Source organism: Polypterus senegalus, chromosome 15 (assembly GCF_016835505.1).
Source record: "Polypterus senegalus isolate Bchr_013 chromosome 15, ASM1683550v1, whole genome shotgun sequence".
NCBI lineage: Eukaryota > Metazoa > Chordata > Cladistia > Polypteriformes > Polypteridae > Polypterus > Polypterus senegalus.
In genome coordinates this window covers 9,020,476-9,037,075 of record NC_053168.1, presented here as the reverse complement: position 1 = coordinate 9,037,075, position 16,600 = coordinate 9,020,476, and the positions used below count along the sequence as shown (strand labels likewise).

The following is a 16,600-nucleotide window of genomic DNA, read 5'->3' as shown; positions in this document are numbered from 1 at the left end:
ACTCCACAAAGATCACAGCATCGTCAGCAAAGTCAAGATCAGTGAATCTTTCTTCACCAACAGGTGCCCCACAGCCACAGGACCCCACGACCTTGCCCAAAATCCAGTCCATGCAAGCATTGAACAGAGTAGGAGCAGAACACAAAGCTGATGAACCTCAGAATCAACTGGGAAAAACACAGAGGTTCTGCCTCCACTCTGCACAGCACTCACAGTACCAGTGTACAGGCCGACCATGATATCCAGCAACCTCGTGGGGATCCCGCGAACCCTCAGGATGTCCCACAGGGCAACTTGATCAACTGAGTCGAATGCTTTACGAAACTCGACAAAGGCCGGAAAGAAACTCTGCCAATATCCGCTTATGTGCTCCATGAGAACCCTCAGTGCCAGGATGTGGTCGATGGTAGACTTCTGGGGCGTAAGACCAAACTGCTCCGGTCACTGGTAGGTGAGCAAGTGATCACGGATCCTATTGAGGATGACCCTAGCAAGGACCTTACCTGGCACCGAGAGCGGTTTTATCCCCCTGCAGTTGCTGCAATCCAGGTGATCACCTTTCCCTTTCCAGATAGGGATGACAAGTCCCGTTTTCCAGTCAGTTGGGATGACGCCCATCTACCAGATGGAAGCAAAGATTACTTGCAATACCAGAAGGACAGCCTGACCACCAGTCTGAAGAAGTTCACCCCAGATACCACAGATCCCTGCAGCCTTCCCTACCCTCAGTTGGTTCACCACCTGTGCAATCTCAGTGACACTGGGGGGTTCACAGCTAATTGGAGGATCAGCCTCAAGAAGTGTGGACCCAGAGATATCGAACAGCTTTAAACAGCTGCTCAAAGCAGCCAGCCAAGTGGGTCACAACTGCAGTGACCTCCATAAGAACCGTTCCATCAGTCACCCTGACTGCGACTCCCTGAGGAACAGATTCAGATGTGTGTAATGCTTCGATTCCTCTGTAAGCAGGACGTGGGTCCCTAGGCCATAGATGGTGTGTCACCTGCTCACAGATTCCTCTAACAAACGCCTCCTTATCTGCCCTCACAGGCGTCCTCCTTATTTCCCAGTACAGAGTGGAGTTGCCATCAAGCCATGCACTGCGACGCCGCTCGATGATATCCAGTGTGCCCTGCGAGATGAAACACCTCCTTCTGGGCACACCGGTAACACCAACACAACCCTCAGCAACCTTCAGGGTCTTATCACGAAGGGTCTCCCACATCACATTAGGATCGGCAGTCGCACCCAAGTCTGCAAGTTCCTCACACAAACTACGTAGCCAACGCTACAATATGTAATACTGCAAAAAAACAAGAAATCACTCTTCAATGTAAATTCAAATTTATCCTAAAATCAAAAAAATTGCAAATTTTTAAAACATTACAATTTATACTTAGTTGGTGTCGAAACACTTTTACTGACTCAAGACTCCAGTTACCCTCCGACTCCATAACCCTTGCCACACAGGTACGCATGAGAGGCAGCTAAAGGGTTTGAAAGAAGGTAATTCCCAAATGGGCCAGGGGGTGGCAGAGTGCACTGACCCTTTCTCTACCCCCACCCAGGCAGACCAAATGGGGAAATTCCGCCTGGGCCCCTTTAACATCACTTCTGGTTCCACCCCTGAAGACGTCACTTCCTCCTTACATCTTTAAAACCCGCCCCGTCTGTAACAAACCTCAGTTCTGTTTTGGACTCTTGTCTGTAAAGACCACCATTTTGCAACCTCTTTCTTCAATTTTGCAGCCATTTCCAAGTATATGGGAGGCTGCCCCAAACCAAGGCTTGGTTATTTATCACACCCTGTTTATTTGTGCTTTAATGTTTGTTTTTGTTGTTGTGAGCACAGTACTGTGAAAAAGTATTTGCCCCCTTCCAGATCCTGTATTTGTATATTCAGAAAGCACTCAGACCCTTCACTTTAAGCAGACATCATTTAGTTAAAGATTGCAACCCCCCCATCTATCCACTCTCAAAAACCCATAACGACCACGTGAAACCATGTTTTCAGAATGGTTTGGAAATTTATTAAAAACCAAAAACTGAAATCTCTAACTCACAGGGCTAGACAAATAAAGGACAAAATGACACATTCTATGGTCGCGAGCAAAAAAAACAAAATTAAACACAGCTCTAGAAATCAAAATGTAAAGAACAAGTCAGCCAGTTGGGAAGATAACATGGCAAAACACGAACGTGACATTAGCTTCTCAAACCCACCTCAAGGTCCATCCAGTTCAAGGCACTCATTTAGTGTGAAGTCTCCCCAGTGGTGTCTACATCCTCAGGAATCACAGATGCTGAAGAATAAGCACACGAGAAATGAAGGGGGTCTTCCCAGTAACTGACACATGCATGCTTTCCAGCTCTTGCACTGCAGACCCCTGGAATAATCAAGGAGTCAAAAAGAAACAAAGAGATGGTTTTTAAAATTCTGAACTACTGTAAGATAAGAAAGGCCAGCGTACAAAGTTAATTAAAGTTAAGTTTGGCGGAGTGGCGGCTCTGAGGCAAACGATCTGCTCTGGTATGTGGAAGGTTGCCGGTTCAAATCCCGTTAACTCGGTTGGGCCCTTGACCGTAAAATTGCACAAGGGCCTTCTCTTCTGTACAATGGCCGACCCTGCACTCTGACCTCCAAAGGTCATGCAAACAGACAAAATCTCCTCGGGGATTAATAAAAGGAACCAAATACCAAAAAGTAATAATATTAATAATAATACAAAGAACACTCTGAAGACATGAGGCCAGGTTCAATGCAAACTGATCTGCAGAGCCAAAGATGGGAGATCATGAAATCTTGAGGAGAAACAAAACAAGTAAAAAAAACAGTGTGATTTGCATTATACTTTCTCGTATACGAAGTATAGAGTGACCCGACATTTGTGCGATAGACATATGAGCGCCAACAAAATAGCGGCCATTAAAACGTGGCGTCAAAAAAATCGCAGAAATTTCATTAAATATGAATTACTAGTTTACAGCATATATAATAATGTTTATTTTAGAAGTCAATATTATGAGACACGGCACACAGATAGTCCTTAAGATCACGCCCTGCATATGTAGGAAGAATTGCAGCAAGACGTCTTGATAGTTGAGCGTATTTAGACCTGCTGGCTGCCTGACTGCTGGTAATTCCGCTTTGTATACGACGCGTTATGCCAACCCTCGACGGAGTTATTTGTTCGTGGCATGCCATCAGCAACACGTTCTCGCATGTTCCACATGGTGATAGGAAACAACGGGTTGGCTCGTCGACTGCGTCTCAATCGACCAACGTAATTGTCCTCCCAGTAATCATAAACATTCTGGAGATTGTCGGGTCTACTCTCGCTCAGTTCATCGAAAGCGGACCCAACATCTTCCGGAGGAACGAAACTCAGTGCAATTAGCATACAGTTATAACCTAGCACATAATGCGCACGTACGCGTCCCACTCTCTTGGCCTCTCTCACGATTTTGTCGGCGCGCATTTGTCGAAAACCAGTTAGCGAGTTTGTCGGCGCAAGTTTGTCCGTCGCGCTTTTGTTGGTGAACCGAAATATAGGGAAAGTATTGTAATCATTCAAAAATGCAACTTCGAGATTTTGATGAATCTCAACGTTTTAGACCTCCCTGAGCCAGATTTACTTTCTCATAGGGAAAGTACTGGAATTGTCCAAAAATTTGATTTCGCAATTTTGATGAATCTCAACATTTTAGACCTCCCCAAGCCCTCTTCAATCTTCCTTTTGAGTTCAGCAATGGTTGCAGGACGTGTGTGGTACACTTGGCTTTTAAGATGTCCCCACAGGAAAGAGGAAAAAAAAAAATGAAAAAGAGTGAGATCTGGGGATCTCAGAGGCAATGGAACGTCACTATAATGTGAACTGATGCTCCTTCTGAACAATCATCAAATAGCTGCTATTAATTGTTGGGCAGTACGCTAAGTGGCTCCACCTGGGGCCTTCTTTTTCTAAGGCTGAACCAGTTTCTTCAAAATTATGAATTATGCACCCATGTTGCAGAACGGGACACAATCATGACATCCTAACTGGTAATGACACTGAAAATCCCCTTGTGCAGCAGTCTCGCTATCATCATTCTTATAAAAGGCTTTCACAGCGAATCCTTGTTGCGCACCACTTCACTGCTCCATTATAGCTAATGGCAAGGGGTTCTAAAAGAGGTTGCATTGGTCCCAAACAATTGCCGATGACACAGGGTCACCAACAACTAGTTCCAAAATTTCCCATTTCCCTGTATCATTCACCGATTCTTTCCATTTTAAAATGGATCATTACCTGTGAGTGAGTCAAAGGGGTTTCCTTCAATTAATTTACAAACTGAATCATTACCTGAGAATGAGCTACACGATTCTCATTGATTTTTGCATGAGGCGCACAATTCTTGTTCATTTGATTTGAAAAATGACTCATTACCCAAGAATGAGTTGCACAATTATCGTTCATTTCATTCACAAACTGCATCTTTACTTAAGAATGAGGCACATGTGTCCGATTCATTTGATGCATGAACTGATTCATTACCTGAGAAAGAGGTACATTATTCTCATTCATTTATCTGAAAAATGATTCATTACTCAAGAACCAGTTAAATGATTTTTATTCACTTCATTCACAAACTGAATCTTTATCTAACGATGATAACTTCTATTTATATAGCGCCTTTCCCATGCTCAGGGCACTTAATGAGGAACACGATTCTCTTTCATTTGATTCACAAACTGAAGCTTCACCGAAGAACGAGCTGCATTATTCTTGTTCATTTGATATTGAAAATGCATCATTACCCAAAAAGAAATTGTACGATTCTCATTCACTTCATCCACAAACTGAATCTTCTCCCAAGCGTGAGGCGCATGATACTCAACCACTTGATTCACACTCTTGTAATGGTTGTCTTAGATATGTGCGAGTCTCACTGGCAGTTTGCACCTTTCACCATTTCTGATAATGGTGGAATGGCTGAATGTGTAAGGCCGGCCAATGGTGCATGAGGAAGGGAGCACCTGGCTTGTATGGGGAGGAGCCAACCTTATGTAAATGTGTGGAGGGAAAAATGGTGAAGGAAGAGAAGAGAGCACCAGACCAAAGGGAGAAGCAGACACCACAATAAAAAGGAAGAGAGACTGCAATTCAACCCACATGGGAAATGTCTGGTGAACCCGGGTTCATTTCTGAAAGAAATATTTTCATGTGAATGAGGTGAAGGCACTCGGGAGAAGACCTGACGGGCCAGCACAAGGGACTGTTTAGTAGTGCGTTTCCCGGAACAGGAGGTATGGCTCAGTGCATCATTCTCCACCACTGACTGTAGATGGTCATCCCAAACAGTGAATATTTAAACGACTCCAATAGCATTCAATTTTTTTTTCCCCTTTCTCATATTTATTTATTAGTGGCGCATGTGTTTGAGTGTTTTGTGCCATGATTTGTGTGGGGTGGGAAGCGTTTTAGCATGATGCTATGTATATAGGGGTTTTATTAGTTGTGTCCAAGCTCTTATTTTCTGGATAATAATCATTTTTTATAACTCAACTTTGCCTTTGCTGGTGTATTTCTGTACTTGTGCTGGTGTAGTAGGAAAAAATGATTCGCGCCCCAAATCATTTTGTTATTTTTTTTTCCCTTTCTCTTTGCTGCCACTCTAGGACAGCAGCGCATATTATAATCGTGCCAACCCGGGGGAGCGGTACAAACTGAATCATTACCCAAGAATGAGGTGCATTCTTCTTGTTCATTTCATTTGGATAATGAATCATTACCTAAGAACAAGTTGTATGTTTCTCGTTCATTTTGAACCTTTACTTAAGAACGAGGCATGCGATTCTCATTCATTTGATTTGAGTAATAACTCATTACCCAAGAACGAATTTCACAATTCTTATTCTTTTCACGCAAAAACAAAATCTTTACCCAAGTGTGAGGTGCATGCTTCTTGTTCATTTCATTCTTGAACTTAATCATGAATAAGCAACACGATTCTTGTCAACGCAACATATTGTCTTATATTGTTTATGCAAGCTGACATGTTGCAAGCTTTCAAAACGGGACCATATTCTATGATATGACTGGATCAGCATGTCTAAAACATAATTAATGTATGAATGATTTGATAATATATTTGAGATTCAGCCAAAGGAGACCCCTTCCCTAAAAAAAAATTTTTTTCTTTACTTTTTATTGATTTATTTATACTGCAGCCAGCCCCGGATCCTATTGATGAATCAAACAAATTATATTAAATCAATTCACTTAAATAGGTAGCTGAAATAATCAAATCAGTAAATTGAATCAGAAGGGCCGTCACTACTTTCTGCCTTCCCTTTCTGTTTGCACTGACTCAGTCAGGTTAAGCCGTACAGCACAGCACTCTGGGTAATTGTTTTTAAAGGGTCAGAGTCGCTTTTTACAAATAGTTCACATACAAGGTCATATACAACAACCCCACCTTTAACACACTGACACAAAATTGTATTTCCTGTTTGCTTTGGCAGACGTCTTTTGTGTTTTACCTTTAAATCTTTTAGGTTTTTCACTAATTTTTAGCATACTGGTGAGTTTTCTGAAAATCAATACCAGCAGACAAATTTCAAATGGTATATCGCCCACAACTAGCATACATCATCCAATCCAGTGTCTCTGGGGGCTGGAGCCTATTTGGCTACATCAGGTGGAAGGTAAGAAACAGCCCAAGGCATTGTGGCCGTACACCACAGGGCAGACTAGCGCACACAACTACAGCCGCATTGCATCATTTTATGGTCATCAGTTAGCCTAACCTGTAGGTGTGGGGGGTGTGGGGAGAAGACGACTCCTGCAGACACAGAAAAACATGCAAATGCTATGCAGAAATGACCAGTAAGAAGGTTCAAACCCAGGAGGTTGGATCAGAGAGGCAACAGCTCTAACATCCACGCTAACTCAGTACCCATGCCTTCATTTACTTATGATTATAAAAAAAAAAAAATAAAATCAAAAATCATTACCTCAACTGCTTCTTAACAATACAGGCGGGTCTCTGGTTATGCCACACTACAGATACAAACAGGTATATAAAACCAAGAAATCCCCCCCGAACTAACAAACTAACATTTATTTATAAACAGTGAAGTAAACCAAGTAGTCTCCTTTTAAAATGGCTGAATCTCACAAATGTGATTTGGTTTTTCTTTTGATTCTTAAAATAACATGGATATGCTGTTTTGCAAAAAAGGTTCCAACTCAAGACACCTATCAATATTCAATAACATATTTGGTTTGAAAAATTCTGTAAGTTTTACTGTTTGCTTTGCGCCCTCCTCCACCAAAACCTGTCGTTAGATTCGTCAAAAATTTCGATCTCCGGTTTTGGATGGATTTCAACATTTTAGGGTCCCCTGATACCGAAAACATCGATATCTCAATGATGGGTGTGTGCCTACAGTATGTGTGTGTGTCACAGTTTCTTGAGGACGGTTTAGAGCTAAAATAGCTTGACGGTAAAATTCCAAACTTGAAACTGAGGCCTGTTATGTGATGACGATGTACTGATTAGTATTTGAGCCAAATTGTGCGAGAGAAAGAGACACTCTAGAGGGACCCTCAAATACCGTAATTCTGCAATTAATTATGAATTCTTCTCGTCAACTGTTATCGTAATGACCTATTTTATAATTTGAAAGAGTGGTAAATAATGACTGAAAACTAAGAGAATAGTTTGGGAAACTTGGTTCCTTGGTGCCTACGGATGCTCGCGTCCAATTTTTTTTCTCCTCATATTGGGATCCAAGTACCCTGTCAGAAGTTTTCTCTACAGTAAATGCCAGCTGTTACCATCAGGCTGCAGATTTAGGTTTCCAAAGGCATAAGCATTTTCAATTCTGTTACTTGTACAGATGCTGAAAAATTCTGTATTAATGTTTTATATACGGGTGAAAGTAATTATTCTTCTTTGTACTAATCTTGAGTGTGTATTTATGTATTATTGCTTGTCAAATGTTGTGTATTTGTTTATCTATTGGATCTGTATAACAATGTCTTCTGTTTTTAGTACTCTCCTACAGCAAAATTTCCCCCTGAGATAAAGTCTACCTAACCTAACATTACCCATTACCTCTATTATAAAACACAAGAGCTGGCTAATTACGTTTTAAAATGTATAAAGTATGCTTCACTTTAGTGACCCCTAAGCCAGCCCATTCAAATGGCAGCCCAGGAGCAACCTCCAAGTGGTCCATGCCCGTGGTCTCGGCAGACACACAGAGAAAAACCAAGAAAACCACATTTCACAAGCATTTAAAACGTCCTACATAAATACCTACAGGAGAACAGATCATGAATGCCACACTCTGCGTAACTGAGAAACTTTCAACCCATAATGCAGTGCGCTGTTGTGTGTTTAGAAGTGGTGGCAGCAGTCTATGAAACTGTGATGACCTGTCGAATAAGACACACTGGAGCTGCTGTCTCCAGAGGAATCTTCAAAATGCTGACTGGCTTTTTATTTGATGTCCTGCACTATAAACAGTGCCCTATGGTGCAGTTGGTACCTCACAGTAAGGAGATCATGAGTTTGTGTCCCATGTTCTCCCTGCCTGGAGTTTGCAAAGCACGTTTTTATTTTTTTTCTCCAGCCTTTGGAGTTTTTTTTTGTTTTTTCTGTCCACCCTGGCCATCGGACCTTACACTTATTCTATGTTAATTAATGTTGACTTGACTCATGTTTATTTTTTATTGTGTCTTCTATTTTTCTATTCATTTTGTAAAGCACTTTGAGCTACATTTTTTTGTATGAAAATGTGCTATATAAATAAATGTTGATTGATTGATTGATTTGAGTAGTGAGAAACGTGTTATATAAAGAATTATTATTATTACTACTACTCCTTGTATGGGTCATGGGGACACCTCCATGACAAAAAAAAAAAAAAAATGGTAGCCTCTCACCCTGATCCGGTCACACTCAGCTTTTCCTCACTTAGTGCTGTCCCCACAAGACTCCACTTCCCTTACAGCCCATGCAGTTGTGAGACACATCACAATATCAATATAATGTGAGATATGTAACAAAGCTGTACCTCATCTCACATGTGGTGATTAAAAACGAACCTGCGGTCCCTCAGTGTGCAGTAGATGTGGTATTCTTCACGGTCATCACTTGCTTGATAGCATTTATTGTTCTTTTTATTTTGTTAAATTCACTTTGTTGTGTGCCTGGCGCATATACTGTATAACCAAACTATTTTATTTCAAAAAGGTAAACAAATGTTTCTGCTAATACTGTGCGGCACTTTTTTTTCAGGTTCTGTTCAGTCACTTTTTGATGTGCTGGTGTCAAATGTCACCAAATTTTAAAAAACATTATTTGTGTGTACGTGAAACAAAAGTATCCCATGTGGATAGGAAAGTATCCTGTGCTCGCGAGAAATATGTTTCTTTTTTAATATTTGTTTTGTTTTTAAACTCATGTTACTTCACGGGCTCCGTACTTTACTACGGAATTTCATGTTTGAGAATCAATAACTACGACTTGAAAAATAAAAAAACTTTAAGGTAACATCAAACAGGATTTTGCTGGAGTGACTCCTGGACAGTTATGGATGAGTCACACCGGATTATGAAACTACACGATCTCCACCAAGTTCATGATTATGTAAATTATGTAAATTAAGGCCCAGAATGAAACTGACGAGAAAAGTTGTTTAGTTCATGAGTAGGGCTTAAAATAAAATAAATAAATAAATAAATAAAAGAGTTCTACTTGCCATCTATCTGACTGTCCACTGATGGTGTTTTATGTCTTTTAAGAAGCATTAACTGTGTTTAAAAATCAGGAGTAGTGTCTCCTAAACTTTCTCGTATATTCAGATATGGGGATGGATATTTGAGGAGTAAACCGCAAGACAAGGATTATATTTTTATATTATGTACATTAAAGAACCATCAACAACAAATCAAATTAATAAAATACTGAACAATTATTATAAAGGTAAAGTTGAATAGATCTGCAGCTACGTGAATAAAATGTAAAGTACCACTTCTGGTTAGCGGAAATAATCCAAAAGTTGATAGAAATCTGTGCTTTGTACCTAATACTAAAATTTGGTTGTCCTCCTAAGTGAAAGCAAACTCGAGTAATTGTGTTTACATACATCCATCCATCCATCCATCCATTGTCTAACCCGCTGAATCCGAATAGGGTCACGGGGGTCTGCTGGAGCCAATCCCAGCCAACACAGGGCACAAGGCAGGAACCAATCCTGGGCAGGGTGCCAACCCACCGCAGGACACACACAAACACATCCACACACCAAGCACACACTAGGGCCAATGTAGAATCGCCAATCCACCTAACCTGCATGTCTTTGGATTGTGGGAGGAAACCGGAGCGCCCGGAGGAAACCAACGCAGACACGGGGAGAACATGCAAACTCCACGCAGGGAGGACCCGGGAAGTGAACCCGGGTCTCCTAACTGCGAGGCAGCAGCACTACCACTGCGCCACCGTGCCGCCCTGTTTACATACACACACAGACAATTCTAACAGTGGCAGTTTTGGACTCGGGGAGGTCTAAAACGTCGAAATTCATCAAAATCTCAAAATGGAATTTTTGGAGGATTCCATACTTCCTATACGAGAAAGTAAAAAAAAATGAATGAAGCAGGGATGTTAAATTAGACAAAAAATAAGGCTTGAATATTCCAATTATAAATAAGTAAATATTTGAATATATTCCAACTTAGGTTAACGATTCTGGACGTTGCACTCACATTTTGTACATAGTGTTTATTTTTTTTTTTTAATACTTTGATTCCAAAGCTACAGAGGACGAGTCATGGCGAAAGATTTAAAGAGATGAGCCTTTTTAGTTTAAGCTAAAGTAGTTGAAGAGGAGAAATGACAGAAATGTTTAAAATGATGACGGGAATTCCTAGAGTAGATCGAGACGGAGACTTTAAAACGAGTTTCAACAAGAACCAGTCAAAAGTAAGCAAAGGCTGATCGTGAAAGTGAAGCGCTAAAACAGATCGGTACAACACTGCCGCTTTGCATAGCCCGTCTGGAGTAGCATGATGCCAAAATTAGTGCGGGTAAACAAACTCCCGTTCTCTGACAACTGAATGTCAGCTTTTCAATCTAAATAAGTCCTTTTTTTTTTAATAAATTAAAATGATCTCATCGATTTGCGGCATTTGATCAAACAGCTCAATAATAAAGCATTGCGCATTTTTGCGAATTTCAATTTTCAGTGCGAGTTCCAACTTAAAATATGAAATCGGGCTTTGAACATCTGTAGGAATGTAACCAGAGACCCATGTGTAAGTTCTGAAGTGATGCACTTTAAATTTTGCGTCAGCTCTTATTTATTGGAAAGAAAATATGCAATAAACTTGAACTGGATTACCTAGAAACACCAGTTTGAATCTACAAAAATAATAAATAAGTCCACATATATACACCCAATCATACTGTATTTACATATTAAGACAAATGGAAAACAATTGTTTTATGCGGAAAAATGCACCAATCATGTGTCCTTGTTGGATGAATGCTTTTTTTCATGTCCTTTAAATTTTTTGGCCTCCACACATTTCAGTCAGCAGTCACTTGTATCACCAACCAAGACCAAATTTAAGGTAGACTACAAACCGTCCCACATGGCCTACTCTAAGATGCGCTCTTCATTTCTGGTCTCATCTTACGCCGTTCTGAACTCTACCTAACAAAATGAGGTCTGCTTCCCACTCTAACAGGTTATAAAACCTGCGTTCGACCAATGACCGAATACCCAGGAGAATGCAGCTTGTCAGGACTGCCTCCAGTACTGGATGTCCCCCTCAGTTGTCCATTGTTATGTTCTACAAACCAGCACGTCTGCAAATGGACCCAAAAGGTTCTTGTTGAATATGCAGCGTATCCATACCAGATAGGTTGCAAAAGGTTTGATGCTCTCAGAAAAAGTGTAATTCTGGTGGGGCAAAATATACGGCATGTAAGTGTTCTCTCCCTGCTCTTGAATCCATACCTCGTATTTGACTTCCCTCACTTTCAGGTACTTCAGATTCCAAGGAATCTGCCAGGAAACAGACAGCTTGGCTTCATTGGTACCATGGACTGAAGCTTGGCATTTGGCCTCCCTAACTTTCCCAGGGTGAACAACACTGGCCATCTTTACCTTTTTCACACTAGGTTTTGTTTTAACGCTCTGACGGATGGTTTCGATCAGAGAGGGTATATCCACTTTTGTATCCTGATAAATGCGATAGAGCCATTCGGGGTTACGGCAACAGAGGTGCCGAGGGACTTCTTTACTTTTCATAATGCGTATCTGCTCTTCTTTTTCCAAATGACCTATGCCCCCTTGATCCCAGGGCCTGTCCGGGAAAGCCACAGAATTTTCTTCTATAGTGTTTTGCCATGCAACGTATTGGAGATCCATTCCAGGCAGAGAGGCCAGAGTTTTATAAGGAGTATAATGATCTGGATTCACAGCATAGGGGAAAAGCTCAACGACGACAGCTCCTCTGGGGAGGAAGATAGACGAGATGAGTTGGGCACCGTGCATGCTAATCAGCATGGAAGCCTTGCTAATTATCTGTACTACGTCAGCAAAAGAGTGGTCATCCAACGACACTGTGACTGTTTTCATCTGAAACTCTTGAGCAAGTGCCAAAATGAGCTCGGCCTCGTTGAGAATGAGTCTGTTGATGGTGCGGCTGAAAACCACAATGTACTCTTCCCCGATTGAATTCTCCTCCAAGCTTACGTTTAGCTTATCCATCAGAAACTGAGTAAATTTCCTAATTTCCATTCCTGACAACAAAATGTTAGCTTTGGGGCCTTGTGGCTGCACAAAGCCATACTGATACCATGTAGTAATCTTAGAAAGTCCAACATACGATCTAGTGAAGCATAACAGCTTCCCAAAATTCTTCAGTTGATCTTTCAACAAAGGCTGCTTGTTACTGAGCAAGCGGTAGAGATCAAAATGCAAACCTTCATTCCAGCCTTCCATGAAGACCAAACGCGCTTCCTGGTCAAGATCGGGGTACTGCTTCATGGTGTAAAAGATTGGAAGAAGATCATCATGGAAAACGTGCATTAAGTTATCCGGATTGAAGCGATTCAGGATAAGGGTGACATCCGGCACAAACACAGGTTTGGGCATAAACTTGAGGGCAGGGGCCGGTAACTCTTGGAAGTTGAAATACTGGGTGTTGTGGTCCTCCACAGAGGAAAGGTCGAGCAGAGCAGGCTGGAACCTTCTTGAGCCCAGGTTGGGTAGCATTATGGAATCGTTACTGTGGAAAAAGACAAACTCTTCCGCCTCGGTAGAGTAGCAGAGATAGTCAAACCGGCAAATGCGGTCCGTGTGCATCTTGCCAGTGCACACCATGCGGGTCCCTTCCTCTTGCAAGGACTGCAAAGCTCCATGATAGTCGATGCGGACCTGAGAAAGCTCCTGGGACTGTTGCGAAAGGAGCAGCTCCTCTTCCACTGAAAAAGCATGCTCCCGCAGCTTGACATATTTCCACAAGACTGCGGCCAGAATCGAAACTAGCAATCCATTCAGCACTGCTGCCACGTTCATTCTGCAGCCGAGCCCTCGCATCACAGCAGGACAAAGAGAGACACGTGGCCTTTTGTCAGCCAGGCATACCTGTAAAAGAGAAGAACAAAAAGGCATTTTAACGAATGCTGGGACTTAACTGAACTACAACCAATGGAGTACGAGAACTCATTTTGAAACTTTGTTGTAAAACTCCCTGTTGTGTAAAATGCTAAGCATCGTTACAAAAGAATTTCAAATGTGAACATACAGTGGGTACAGAAAAGAATTACCCCCTTCAAAATATTCTAATTTTTTTTTTGCTTTACAACCTTAAATGAAAACACACACAAAAAATATTTCTTTTCAGCTTTACTTACTCAATGCAACCTATAACATCCAAGTGAATGATATCACAGCTACAGTTCAGAAAAATTATAAAAAAAAAAAATCAAAAACAAGACCTACTGAGATTAAAAGATCACCCCCCATGTCATTGTCATTTTGTTGAACCCCCTTTTGCTTTAATGACAGCCTTGAGTCTGTTCGCTTTGCACTTCTAGATTGAGTAATATCTGACCCAAACTCTTTACAGAACTATTCAAGTTCGGTCACATTGGCTGGTGAGCGTTGGTGGACTGCCATCTTCAGATTTTTCCACAGATATTCCATGTGATTTAGGTCTGGGCTCTGATTGGCCACACGAGAACATTCACTTTTTTCTCCTTCAGCCACAGTGTAGCCAATTTTACTGTGTGTTGCGGGTCGTTGTCGTGTTGAAAGGTGAACATTCTGCCCATTTTCAACTTTCTGGCAGAGGGTAGCAGGTTTTCCTCAAGAATTTGGCGGTATTTTTCCTCATCCATTTTCCCTTCTACCCTAACGAGAGCCCCAAGCACCCCCACAACAGGATGCTGCCACTGCCATGCTTTACTGTCGGTATGGTGTGCTGTGGATGGTGAGCTGCATTGATGTACCATTTGGTATTGAGGTCAAATAGTTCAATTTTGGTTTCATCTGACCATAAGACCTTTTTAGATAGATAGATAGATAGATACTTTATTAATCCCAAGGGGAAATTCACATAATCCAGCAGCAGTATACTGATACAAAGAAACAATATTAAATTAAATAATAATAAAAATGAAAAGAATTAAAATAAAATTAATGTTCGCATTTACTCCCCCGGGTGGAATTGAAGAGTCGCATAGTGTGGGGGAGGAACGATCTCCTCAGTCTGTCAGTGGAGCAGGACGGTGACAAAAGTCTGTCACTGAAGCTACTCCTCTGCCTGGAGATGACACTGTTCAGTGGATGCAGTGGATTCTTCATGATTGACAGGAGTTTGCTTAATGCCCGTCGCTCTGCCACAGATGTTAAACTGTCCAACTTTAATCCTACAATGGAGCCTGCCTTCTTAACAAGTTTGTCCAGGCGTGAGGCATCTTTCATCTTTATGCTGCCACCCCAGCACACCACCGCGTAGAAGAGGGCACTCGCCACAACCGTCTGGTAGAAAATCTGCAGCATCTTACTGCAGATGTTGAAGGATGCCAACCTTCTCAGAAAGTATAGTCTGCTTTGACCTTTCTTACATAGAGCATCAGTATTGGCAGTCCAGTCCAATTTGTCATCCAGCTGCACTCCCAGATATTTAAAGGTCTGCACCCTCTGCACAGTCACCTCTGATGATCACAGGGTCCATGAGGGGCCTAGGCCTCCTAAAATCCACCACCAGCTCCTTGGTCTTGCTGGTGTTAAGGTGTAAGTGGTTTGAGTCGCACCATTTAACAAAGTCTTTGATTAACTTTCTGTACTCCTCCTCCTGCCCACTCCTGACGCAGCCCACAATAGCAGCGTCATCAGCGAACTTTTGCACGTGGCAGGACTCCGAGTCATATTGGAAGTCTGATGTATATAGACTGAACAGGACCGGAGAAAGTACAGTCCCCTGCGGCGCTCCTGTGCTGCTGACCACAATGTCAGACCTGCACTTTCCACTTGGCATCAGAATCTAGCAAAGCTCAAATGAACCTTAATGTGGTCTTTCTTGAGAAGCGGCTTTTTCCTTGCAACCCTCCCAAACAAGCCACAATTGTGGAGCGCTTGTGAAATTGTTGTCTCATGCACTCAAGAACAGTGAGGGAGAAAGTGAAAAAGAGAGGAAGAACAAGAAGAGGAAGAAGGACAAGGATTACAAGAAAAAGCAAAACAAGAACTAAAACAAAAATGAGGGAAAGAACAAGGAGCAGAAGAAGAATAAGAACAGGAAGAACCAGAAAAAAAACAACAACAACAAGAATAGAAAGAATCAGAAGAAGAAAAGGAAGGGGCAGAACAAGAAATAGAAGAAGAAAGGGGAGAAAGTGAAAAGGAGAGGAATAACAAGAAGAGGAAAAAGATCAAGGATTACAAGAAAAAGTAAAACAAGAACTAAAGCAAAAAGGAGAAGAACAAGAAGAAGAAGCAGAGGAAGGAGGAGGAGGAGAAAAGAATGAGAAGAAGTAATAAAATCTAAAGTTAAATGTTAAATATGATCTCATTTTCTAAATTAAATTCACGGGTACGAATGTAGGCAGGTTGTCCTAGTCAGACAGGCAGGCAGTTTCAGCAACATTTTTTCTCACACTCCCCCAAACAGTGCATTTCCCTCACAGATTACTCTTTAAGATCTTGGTTCACGTGAGCAGCAGTTATTTAACAGGTTGCCTGCCACAATGAAAACTGGTAAATTTATTCTCAACACCAATGAATAAAGAAAAAGTTATTTAAATATACAAATTAAATGCATTCTTTTTAACTGTGCAAAACTCACAATGAAAATCTATTAGAATTACCTCGTAAATGGCAGAAGAAACATAAAATGTTTATGCTAATACAAGAAATTGTATAAGGCGAAATAAACAAAAAAAAAAAGAATTATATATATATAAAAAAATTATATATATATATATATATATATATATATATATATATATATATATATATATATATATATATATATAAATAAATTCTTCTCAATAGAAATTATTACATTTTTATTGATTTTTAAAGGTTGTC

General features: G+C 41.1%; 1 protein-coding gene across 4 annotated transcripts in view; it reads right to left on the bottom strand.

Moving 5' to 3' along the window:
• Positions 1–11,322: 11,322 nt before the first annotated feature.
• Positions 11,323–16,600, bottom strand: part of pomgnt2 (protein O-linked mannose N-acetylglucosaminyltransferase 2 (beta 1,4-)) — an 89,361-nt gene continuing 84,083 nt past the window's right edge. For all 4 annotated transcript variants that reach the window (XM_039736990.1, XM_039736992.1, XM_039736991.1 and 1 more), the window contains one exon: positions 11,323–13,651. In XM_039736990.1, coding sequence (XP_039592924.1) covers positions 11,843–13,603 — 1,761 coding nt within the window. In that variant the 5' untranslated portion in view covers positions 13,604–13,651 and the 3' untranslated portion in view covers positions 11,323–11,842. The remainder of the gene's footprint in view (positions 13,652–16,600) is intronic.